Source organism: Anomaloglossus baeobatrachus, chromosome 9 (assembly GCF_048569485.1).
Source record: "Anomaloglossus baeobatrachus isolate aAnoBae1 chromosome 9, aAnoBae1.hap1, whole genome shotgun sequence".
NCBI lineage: Eukaryota > Metazoa > Chordata > Amphibia > Anura > Aromobatidae > Anomaloglossus > Anomaloglossus baeobatrachus.
The window spans coordinates 37,130,093-37,142,277 of NC_134361.1; the positions used below are offsets into that span (position 1 = coordinate 37,130,093).

The 12,185-nt window shown below is 46.0% G+C and overlaps 1 protein-coding gene across 1 annotated transcript in view; it reads left to right on the forward strand.

The window, feature by feature from the left end:
• The first annotated feature begins 4,929 nt into the window (after positions 1-4,929).
• The window catches only part of TGFB1 (transforming growth factor beta 1), a 37,142-nt gene continuing 29,886 nt past the window's right edge, over positions 4,930-12,185 (forward strand). The window contains exon 1 of the mRNA XM_075323549.1: positions 4,930-5,680. Within this exon, the coding sequence (XP_075179664.1) occupies positions 5,374-5,680 (307 nt within the window). The 5' untranslated portion in view covers positions 4,930-5,373. The remainder of the gene's footprint in view (positions 5,681-12,185) is intronic.

A 12,185-nucleotide genomic window follows, 5' to 3' on the forward strand; every position in this document is an offset into this window, starting at 1 on the left:
TCAGCGATCACCTGTAACCTGTGGGGAAACCTGGAAGCAACTGTTCAATTCCTCTGCAGTGCCCTCCCGCACAGAGAACGCAGAGATGGTTTATCACCATCTCTGCCTTTTCTATCTCTGTGTACACAGCCCTAAACTAGTGTTGTGTACGTGTGACGCCCTGGACCCCCAAGGGTCACAGGTCACTACACACACCATACACACTCCCACCCCAGTAAGGTACCATCAGTCAACAAAGACCTGATTGCCTCCCTCAGAGTCAGACAGGCACACCAGGTGGGTGGGGCCAGGCGGATAGACACACCCTCATAGGAGTCTGCTGGCCTGAGGCAGGAAATACAAGGAGTCGAGTTCAGGGAGAGGAAGAGAGGAGTGAGGAAGGCAGTTCTGTGAGGGGCCTTGGTTGGAGCCTAGGACCCCCCCGATCAGTCAGGCAGGCAGACGGTGGTGGCCGCCTGCAGGAGTCTGGGAGGACAAAACTGCGGAACCGTAGGGACCGTGACCGGGTCGTGGCCCGACGGACCTGAACCGGGGAGCTAACTTGTTTACCGGAGCACCAGGCAGGGTACTCAGACCCCGAACTAGCCTAGAAGCTACTAGGTGTAGTCACATTTACTGATTGCGGTCTGGACCTCAGGGGTTCATTCCCACCCAAAGTTCCGATTGACAGCAAAAGCCCACCGATTCCAGATAAGAGCCACCGCCAGAGGCCAGAGATCCAACGGGCCGGCGCCTGCGGGCAACGGGCTCCTCTGGCATCTAAAAGTCGGGGAGCGGACTACCGTTGCTGAAGCATAGGAGTCAAATACACAATTAGAGGTGCAGGAGAAAGGCGACATCACCACCCTTACTGGGGACTCACGCAGCCGGCTGCGGGCACCGATCTTCACCGAACTTGGTTTACCAGTGACTCTGATTTTATCGTGAGTACAACAGTGCCATCAGGCACCGCACCGCAACCCTGCGCCCTGCAACCTCACTACCGGGTTAACTTGGGTTAACGCCAAGCTGCGCCGCTACACCGCTCCTGGGAGCCCCCACCTTCACCGCAGCGGTGGTGTCCACCATACAATCACCACAACCCCTGGGTGGCGTCACGAACTTTACCTATTCCACCCAAAACCCCTGCGTGCACCGCCACTACCCCTTTCAGAGCAACATGACCCCTGGGTCTGTGAGAGGCTCAAGCCACCAACCGCAGCACGTGCGCACGGATCCGAGCGTCTCGGCGGCCGCAGCCGAGGCCGCGGGGCGGTACATATGCATTAATACGAAGCGCTGATGGTGCAGCCTCCTCCATGCATAGTGGTCATGTAGTGTGTAGGGAGAGACCAGGAGCTGATGGGTCTTAAGAGACCCAGACAGCTCCGCTACATAACCAAGAGGCTGCATTTTCACTGTAACTGGGGACAATATACCAGCCCCAGTTACAAGGTAAATGAGATGAAAATAAGAATATTTTAATAATAATTATTAATATTTATTGAGCACCATTGATTCCATGGTACTGTACATGAGAAGGGGTTACTTACAGAATACATATACAAATTACAATAGACAGACTAGTACAGAGGGAAGAGGACCCTACCCTTGCGGGCTTACATTCTTATCAAAGAAATCTGCTTTTTGCTCCTCCTAGACTGATCTTTCAACTCATGAGTAACATCTCTATTTAATGAAGAAAGGTTTGGTTTTCCCATTACGGAGGTCACAGTTGGTGCTTTTAACATTCTATGGGGAGGAACGAGAGCGCACCACAGACATTGTGCTGCAATTTCTTCTGAAACGACAGTTGTGCTCCATAGAACTTTATGAGCACCAACTGTCATCTCATTTCTCAGTAATATTCACTGACGACAAACTTTACTTGAGAACCTTGAGGCTTTTGAGAATGAATGATCAGTCCAGGGGGAGAAAGAAGCAGATTTCTCTCATAGAATCAAAATTTCTTATTTTCATGTGTAATATTGTTTTATAAGAAAACTATTAAAATTATGACTACTGTTTAAACATTACAAAATGCTTATTCAAATCAGAGGGCAGTCTATATAAATATAGTCATATATATATATATATATATATATATATATATATATATATATATATATATATATATATATATATATATAAAAAATTTCCAAATAAAAGTTTATTATAAAAAATAAAAATGGATATTAAAATCATGATTAAAGCATCGCGTTTCAAACGCTACAGTGTGTCAGTTTTCAAACGTTTGAAACGCGTTGCTTTCATCATGATTTTAATATCCATTATATATATATATATATATATATATATATATATATATATATATATATATATATATATATATATATATATATATATATATATATATATATAATATTATAAATAAACTTTTGAATTTTAGAGGCTGGAATTTTTTTTTATTCCGGATATCCACGTTTGGTTCAAGGGACATGGGTAAGCTAGATTTCCCCTTCCCTTTTCCGATTCTTGAGTCTTTATAATGCCAGACTGGTGCCCCAAAGCGAGAGGTGCTCTTTGCGCTAACCAAGCCCCTTTAATTAGGCCCCTTTAATTGGGGAGCCAGATGTTTGACCCTTAAAGATCTGACACTGATTACAGTCAAAATCTCAAGGACAACATCTGCAAGGAGTTTGGATGTTCTCACCCTGTTTGTGCCGTTTCCTCCGGGTTCTCCGGTTTCTTCCCGCACTCCAAAGATAATACTGATAAGGGATTTAGCTTGTGAGCCCCAATGGGGGCAGTGATGATGTCTGTAAATTGCCTTGGAAGCAAGTAAAATTAATAAGTATCACATTCCTGAAAAATACTTTTAAACGGAATCTGTAGGCAGGTTTTTGCTATGTAATTTGAGAGCAGCATGATGGGGCGGAGACCCTCATTCCAGCGTTATGTCACTTCTATCAGTTTAATACAATCACTGTTTTCTTTGGCACAGTGGCTCAGTGGTTAGCACTGCAGTCTTGTGGTGGCTCAGTGGATAGCACTGCAGTCTTGTGGTGGCTCAGTGGTTAGCACAGCAGTCTTGCAGCGCTGGGGTCCTGGGTTCAATTCCCACCAAGGACACCATCTGTAAGGAGTTTGTATGTTCTCCCTGTGTCTGCGTGGGTTTCCTCTGCGTTTTCCGGTTTCCTCCCACACTCCAAAGACATACAGATAGGGACTCTAGATTGTGAGCACCAATGGGGACAGTGTTCCTGATGTATGTAAAGCGCTGCAGAATATGATAGCGCTATACAAAAATAAAGATCTATTTATTTACTGAAGATCTATCATAGCTGAGCTGTGTATAACCCCACCCTCAACACTGATTAGCAGCTTTCTGTATACTGTGCATAGGCAGAAAGCTGATCAGTGGGGGCGGGGTTACACTGAGTAGTTGACTAGGAGGCAGGAGACACCTAGTCCTGTAGTGATAATCTCCTGCTGATAAAACACTGATTGTATTGAAACAAGAACACACAGACTTGTAAGTGACACATCCTTGGAATCAGGCTCTCACCATGGTGTTCTCAGATTACATAGCAGAAACCTGCTGACAAATTCCCTTTAACCCAGAGTTCCCTAATAGAGTATATGAAAATAGGTTTTGCGTGCATGGAGGTTAAAAAAAACTCCTTCAGTGGTTTATATTAGATCAGATTATAACTTTATATCCCTCGAATATTCTGTAAAAGATAAAGAGATCCAGCAACCGATCTTCTAAAAGTCCAAAATCTTTATTGTCCAAAAATTAAAATCATAGGAATGGTAGTGCAAAAAAACAGTAAGCCATTGATATCAATAACAAACGCATTTCGGACATTATTCCTAAAGGCCGCTTTACATGCTGCGACATCGCTAGCGATCGCACCCGCCCCCGTCGTTTGTGCGTCACGGGCAAATCGCTACCCGTGGCGAACAATATTGCTAGCACGCGTCACACGAACATACCTTCCTAACGACGTCGCTGTGGCCGGTGAACAAACTCTTCTTTAAGGGGGAGGTTCGTGCGGCGTCACTGCGATGTTACACAGCGGCCCGCCAATAGAAGTGGAGGGGCGGAGAGCAGCCGCAGTAACGTCACTCCCACCTCGTTGCCGGAGGACGCAGGAACACTGTTGTTCGTCGCTCCAGGGGTGTCATACGTAGCGATGTCTGCTGCCTCAGAAACGACGAACAACCTGCGTCCAAAACGAGCAACGATATTTGGGAAAGGAACGACGTGTCAACAATCAACGATTTGTGCCATTTTTGGGATCGTTAGCGGTCGCTCGTACGTGTCACACGCAACGACGTCGCTAACGAGGCCTGATGTGCATCACGAATTCCGTGACCCCAACGATATCTTATTAGCGATGTCGTTGCGTGTAACGGGGCCTTTAGTCATTGTTGGAACAACTTCTGAAACGCGTCTGTTTTTTTGCACTACCATTCCTATGATTTTAATTTTTGGACAATAAAGATTTTACACTTTTAGAAGATAATTTGCTGGGTCTCTTTATCTTGTACAATTCCCTGTCTGGCACTACAGCATCCGAGCAATAGATCTTCCAAGGGTTAAGGTGAGCTGATAATCCTCCCTTTTTTCAGTCGAATATTCTGTGCCTGTTAGACTTCACGCACCGTTCTCCTGCACATCTTCCTCATCATGTCAGATACTTTTCTGTCTGCCAAACAGCCCTCTCTTTCTCAGAACCCAGTGATTTTGTGAAACAGTATATGCCAAGTATGAGTACCATATGCTTTGACTATTTTCTAATAAAACATTATCAGATTTCAGCTTTAACCCTCACCACCACCACCCCCAGGACTCAGCGGCAGTTCCTTAAACTACTCTCTGTGTCAAACTTAAAAGTACCATCATATCCTGGGTGGAGCCTGAAGTTACAGAAAAAGCAATAAAAAAAAAACCTCTGCCTGTTACTGAACACAGGAGGAAGGAACGAGGGGGGACGCGAGAAGCATGTTCTAGCAAGCTGAGAGACAAGGCCGTCAAGTTGTGTAAAGAGCTAGCTACATACGAGGCACGAGTCAAAGAAGACGTCTCAGAACTTGACTCATCGTCAACCTAAAACCTTGACAGAACATCCAAAATTTACAACTCCTTTCGATGTGAAACCGGTTACGACTTTCTTCTGAAACTATATTTAGTTTCTCGAGTTATGTTGTGGGGTCCACCAGTCGTTTGGAGAACATCATCTCGTCCCTGAACTTGGACTTGTCTTTATGGATACGTTAGGAGTTTTTAGGTAATGATTCGAGAGCACTTAAACAAAACTTTCATATAGTTTGGTCCAGCTGGAGAAGAGTTGGCAGGACTTGGGAGAGCTTACGGAAATCCTGAAAGTTTGAAGTCAACAAGAAACCCCTTTTGAAACCAAGAACATGAAAATCCACTTGATGCTTCTGTTGCTAGATCTTTTTCATGTGGCCATGTCGATGTCAACGTGCAAGGCGGTGGATATGGAAGAGGTGAAAAAGAGGAGGATTGAAGCCATCAGAGGACAAATTCTTAGTAAATTAATGCTCACCGAACCTCCAAAATTAGAGAGCGAACAGATATCTATCCCGGACGAGATAATTTCTCTTTATAATAGTACCATAGAGGCAATTAAAGAAAAAACTGAAAAGGAGAATCCTATTGTGGAGGGATATTACTCCGAACAGGTGAAGAGGATTGACATGTATACAGGTAAGCATCACCTTACCAAATATCTTATATTATAGGCAGACTATGTCCGTTGTTGCCACCTAAAATAACATTTATGGGTCTACTAAGAAAGTTGTCTTATATTCGAGAGTACGGATATATTTATGTCAACCATCAACTTGTCACTTCACCTGAAACTTTGTCCCACCGCTTATTTGCATCCTGATTTCTTCTGTGTTACACCCCTGGCAAATCAATTCTTCCACCTAATCAAGGACATTGTTGGCCTATTGTTAGGACCTGTCATCGGTTTTTGACCAGATTTCGATAAAGATAAACCCAAAATTGGCTCTCCCAATAATGTGGTATCACCACCGTTCGATAAAGACCTTGGAGTTGTACTTTGTCTCGTCAGGTGACCCAAAGAGAGAGAAATTCAAGCTTACTTAATGGGCAACAAAGTGGAAAGATGCTTACCCTGTACCTGTTCTGTGGCCTCCACCCATCGGACATTATCATGTCCTAGTCATATGCCACCATTGTTTTTGATTCTGTACATTTCTACAAATTCTCTTTTTTCCATTTTATTTTAAACCTCGACGATTCACCTACAATATTAATAGTTGGGTATATACTGTGTTATTATGAAAGGGTTAATGAGCCAGATGTAAGCACATTGCATCTCTTCCTGTATGTCCTGTCACTACTTCCACATCATCTCCCCTTCCTCTCAGTGCTGCCTCCACCACCCTCCCTTCTCCAGATCTGTGACCAGGCACCTTTCCTTATCTCCTGCCATCTCCTCTTCACTCCCTCACTCATCCCGCTCATTCTCTCTTTGTGATAGTGTGTACTGTGCTCTAATTTGCTGTCATATCCATCATCTCCTCTGTCTCCAACCTCTCTGTTTACCTTCTCCGTAACTCCATTACTCCCTATTACCATTCCTCTTCCTGTCAACAATATCTTGTCCATGTTCTCCAGGGTGACTCTCTCCCCTTTATCTGTTGTCACTCCCAATTATTAGCATTAACCTTGTTGCTATTGTGTTCCTTCTGTTCCATCTTATTCCCATGTCTTCGTTGTCTTTTTTTCTCATTTCATTCCCTCGCGGCTTCCCTTTCTATAGATCTTTCCATGTGTATTTTAAGTTGTGTTTCTTATCGTTACTTGAATACCACTGACATGTTCCCAAGATCGGTGACCCAGTTCTTCCTTTTTGGGTTTTTAATTCTCCTTTGATCACTTTTACATTATTCCCTCTACTGCTCTCATATCTGTAATAGTTTGACATCTCTGTTACGATAACTTCTACTTCGATCTTCATCGGTCATCGTTAGCTTCCCACCGTTCACGATCAGGTTCCATGTCTTATTTATTTTCTTTTTACTTTCCACTTCTTTCTTATTCTTCTTGAGAAATTCTCTACAACCGCCAGACAGTTTTTTTTACCTGTTCTAAGTGTACCCCAGGGGCCACATGCTATGCCTCTATGGGATTACTTGCTCCGTGCTCATATTCATAGCCTTGTGGTTATTCTCTCCTTAGTGTCAATACACAGTCTCTTTTTCTTCATTTCCTCATGATTCTTCAGTTCATGTCTTCAGTTTTATATCTCCCTTCTCAAATTTCCAACATTCACTATCTTTTAACACTTACATAAAATATAATTTCCTTGAGAGACCGTTCATGTAGTCACGTACCTATTATTTTTTTGTTTTTTTTGTCTCTTTGCTCGTTCTTCTACCATAAAAACATATCACCATAGAAGTCTATACAGTTGCTAACAAATGAGGCCTGTGGAGAGAGGGGGCCCAACCCTTGTTTGACTTATTGCACATCAAAACTGTGCAAGTCTTCTTTTAAAGCAATGGTCCCCAACATTTCTGATGTTGAGAGCCACATCCAGCACTGAGAGAGGGTCGCGAGCCACATTCAGCACTGACAGAGGGTCGCGAGCTACATCCAGCTCTGCGAGAGGGTCGTGAGCCACATCCAGCTCCGAGAGAGGGTCGCGAGCCACATTCAGCTCTGAGAGAGGGTTGCGAGCTACATTCAGCACTGACAGAGGGTCGCGAGCTACATCCAGCTCTGTGAGAGGGTCGCGAGCTACATCCAGCTCTGCGAGAGGGTCGTGAGCCACATCCAGCTCTGAGAGAGGGTCGTGAGCCACATTCAGCTCTGAGAGAGGGTCGCGTGCCACATTCAGCTCTGAGAGAGGGTCGCAAGCCACATCCAGCTCTGAGAGAGGGTCGTGAGCCACATCCAGCTCTGAGAGAGGGTCGCAAGCCACATTCAGCTCTGAGAGAGGGTCGCGAGCCACATTCAGCTCTGAGAGAGGGTCGCGAGCCACATTCAGCTCTGAGAGAGGGTCGCGAGCCACATTCAGCTCTGCGAGAGGGTCGCGAGCCACATTCAGCTCTGAGAGAGGGTCGCGAGCTACATCCAGCTCTGAGAGAGGGTCACGAGTTACATCCAGCTCTGCGAGAGGGTCGTGAGCCACATCCAGCTCCGAGAGAGGGTCGCGAGCCACATTCAGCTCTGAGAGAGGGTCACGAGCCACATTCAGCTCTGAGAGAGGGTCGTGAGCCACATTCAGCTCTGAGAGAGGGTCGCGAGCCACATTCAGCTCTGAGAGAGGGTCGCGAGCTACATCCAGCTCTGCGAGAGGGTCGTGAGCCACATCCAGCTCCGAGAGAGGGTCGCGAGCCACATTCAGCTCTGAGAGAGGGTCGCGTGCCACATTCAGCTCTGTGAGAGGGTCGCGAGCCACATTCAGCTCTGAGAGAGGGTCGCGAGCCACATTCAGCTCTGCGAGAGGGTCGCGAGCCACATTCAGCTCTGAGAGAGGGTCGCGAGCTACATCCAGCTCTGAGAGAGGGTCACGAGTTACATCCAGCTCTGCGAGAGGGTCGTGAGCCACATCCAGCTCCGAGAGAGGGTCGCGAGCCACATTCAGCTCTGAGAGAGGGTCACGAGCCACATTCAGCTCTGAGAGAGGGTCGTGAGCCACATTCAGCTCTGAGAGAGGGTCGCGAGCCACATTCAGCTCTGAGAGAGGGTCACGAGTTACATCCAGCTCTGCGAGAGGGTCGTGAGCTACATCCAGCTCTGAGAGAGGGTCGCGAGCCACATCCAGCTCTGAGAGAGGGTCACGAGCCACATTCAGCTCTGAGAGAGGGTCGTGAGCCACATTCAGCTCTGAGAGAGGGTCGCGAGCCACATTCAGCTCTGAGAGAGGGTCGCGAGCTACATCCAGCTCTGAGAGAGGGTCACGAGTTACATCCAGCTCTGAGAGAGGGTCGCGAGCTACATCCAGCTCTGAGAGAGGGTCACGAGTTACATCCAGCTCTGCGAGAGGGTCGTGAGCCACATCCAGCTCCGAGAGAGGGTCGCGTGCCACATTCAGCACTGACAGAGGGTCGTGAGCTACATCCAGCTCTGCGAGAGGGTCGTGAGCTACATCCAGCTCTGAGAGAGGGTCGCGAGCCACATTCAGCTCTGAGAGAGGGTCGCGAGCCACATTCAGCTCTGAGAGAGGGTCGCGAGCCACATTCAGCTCTGAGAGAGGGTCGCGAGCCACATTCAGCTCTGAGAGAGGGTCGTGAGCCACATTCAGCTCTGAGAGAGGGTCGCGAGCCACATTCAGCTCTGAGAGAGGGTCGCGAGCCACATTCAGCTCTGAGAGAGGGTCGCGAGCCACATCCAGCTCTGAGAGAGGGTTGCGAGCTACATCCAGCTCTGAGAGAGGGTCACGAGCCACATTCAGCTCTGAGAGAGGGTCGTGAGCCACATTCAGCTCTGAGAGAGGGTCGCAAGCTACATCCAGCTCTGAGAGAGGGTCGCGAGCCACATTCAGCTCTGAGAGAGGGTCGCGAGCCACATTCAGCTCTGAGAGAGGGTCGCAAGCCACATTTAGCTTCTGCCCCCCACAGATGTGACACCCAGAGCCCGTATTACTGGTATAATGACAGCCAAAGGTATTTCACAGAAATCACCACACTAAAGCAGTATACCAAGATCCAGGGGTGCCTACCTCCATTCAGATCTGCTCTTCAGTGCAGCGCTACTCATAAACATTTCCATCTGAAGACCAAGTCTTAGCTTTTTGCAAGACCTGGTGCTTACGCACCTAGCTGGCAGACAGCTGCAAGCCACACATCATGGGCCCGCGAGACAAATTTGTCTCCCGAGTCACATGTTGGGAACTCCTGATTTAATGAAAAACTACATTATTTGTTAATCGGGTTGGCAGGAGGCCCGGGAAAAACATGTAGGAAAAAAAAGACCAGGTCGTTCCATCCCAGGTGACCATATCCTGCAGCATAGTAATCTTTGCTATGAAGCCCATTTTCTTCTAGGTTCCCCTTCCTATCCCATCCATCTTATTCTTTTCTGTGTCTGTTTCTTCTCTACTTCACCCATTCCTTATGTTCCTCTCAAGGCCATCTTCTGGCGTATGTCCATCATCTATTATCTAGTCTTTCATTCTCTAAGGCTTTCTCCTTATCCAATTACTTCCATCCAATGACTTATTTCTCTTCACGTCTCATCATTTTGATCTGTTCCATTATTTCTGTATCTTGACACTCATTTTTTTTTATTTTTTCATGTCTTTATTTTGTATATTGCCTCATTCATCTTTCTTTTATTGTACCTTTTTCTCTATAAGTCTTCTTTTTCTTCTTTGAGTTCTTGTAGATCCTTCCTTCCCACCTTCGTAGACAGATTCAAGTCCAAGAATAATAGGGGAAAGCCAAAGGGAAAACAAGGAACAGAAAATGAAATTAGGAAGAAGGTGATGACGAGGAAGGATCTACAAGAACTTTTCTTGTACCTTTTTCTCTATAAGTCTTCTTTTTCTTCTTCTTTTTCTTCTTTGAGTTCTTGTAGATCCTTCCTTCCCACCTTTGTAGACCGGTCTCTGTCTCTTTCCTACTTTCTGTTCCATCATTCTCTACACTGATTTCTTCTCAATTCGACCCCGTTATCTATATTCACTCTACCTTAATTCTATCTCTTCCTCTGTCCTCTCGTCTTCCTTGTCATCACCTTCTTCTTAATTTCATTTTCTGTTCCTTGTTTTCCCTTTTGGATTTCCCCTATTATTCTTGGACTTGAATCCCATGCTCTTTAGTATTTCCTCAATATAAGTTTTAGGCCTTTCTCCTCATTTTCTCTTCCCCTTCCCCTATTTTGGCACATGATCAGGAAATGCTCCGTAGATGCTGTCGTCATTGGACCATGTTACATGTCGCGTCGTGTGTAGAGTATTACTAGTTCTCAGTCAGACATTTGAGTCATTGTGTGATAAATATGGATGATGCGTTACAGCAACGCTATCCATTCACTCAGGGGTCTATACATACATGGTAGATGTTAACCAGTGATATATAGGAACAACCTCAAACAACCTATATTTTTCTGAGGCCACCTTCTTACAATGTTGAAAAACATGCTCACACTCAATTTCTATATTAATGGTTATATACTGAGGACAATGGTGACAAATGCCTCACAAAACGTCTTTATGGCAATAGCCTAGTTAATTTATACATTGATCAGCTATAACATTAAAATTACAATAAACAGGTGATGTGACTATAGGACCAGTTCCTGGACACAATGTTAGGAACTGTCGTTTCACAGTAATCGTACAGGCTGCCGATCACCCGATGATCAAGGAAAGTGCTTTTTCGTTGGGTGAAATGATCATTTGGTTTGCTTAAAAGATCATCGTTCTTGGCAGAGCATCATCTTGTGTAAAAAGAACCTGCACTTTCGAGAACAATGGCAGCCAAAGGTGTAAACAGGCAATTAGTCGAGCGCCAATCAACTGCTGGTCAGCGGGTCTTTTAGTGCCACCAGTCGGCAGGTGACAATGTCATCTGTCACATCTTGGATAATATTAGGCAGCAAGTGCAAAAGTTAGTTCTCAACGTTGCTAAGTTGGAAGCAGGAAAATGGCTAAGCGAAAAGATCAGAGTCGCTGACAAGGGCTGCATTGTGCTGTGCAGATGACTGGTTCATAGCCTTTCCAAAACAGCAGCTCTTATGGTGTGCTCTAAGTATATAGAAGGTCTTACAGGGTGTTCAAGGAATGCGGCAGGTCTTGCAGGGTTTTCCAGGTATACGACAGATATTGTGGGGTGTTCCCAGTATATGGCAGGTCTTGTGGAGTGTTCCAGGTTTACAGCAGGTCTTGTGGGGTGTTCCAGGTATACAGGAGATATTTTGGAGTGTTCGCAATACAGCATGTCTTGTGGGTTGGTCCGGTATACGGCAGATCTTGTGGGGTGTTCCCGGTATACAGCAGGTCTTGTGGGGTGTTCCCAGTAAACCTCAGGTCTTGTGGGGTATTCCCAGCCCAGTATACAGCAGGTCTTGTGAGGTATTCCCAGCCAAGTATACAGCAGGTCTTGTGGGATGTTCCCAGTATACAGCAGGTCTTGTGGGGTATTCTGGTATCTGGCAGGTCTTGTGGGGTGTTCCCAGCCCAGTATACAGCAGGTCTTGTGAGGTATTCCCAGCCCAGTATACAGCAGGT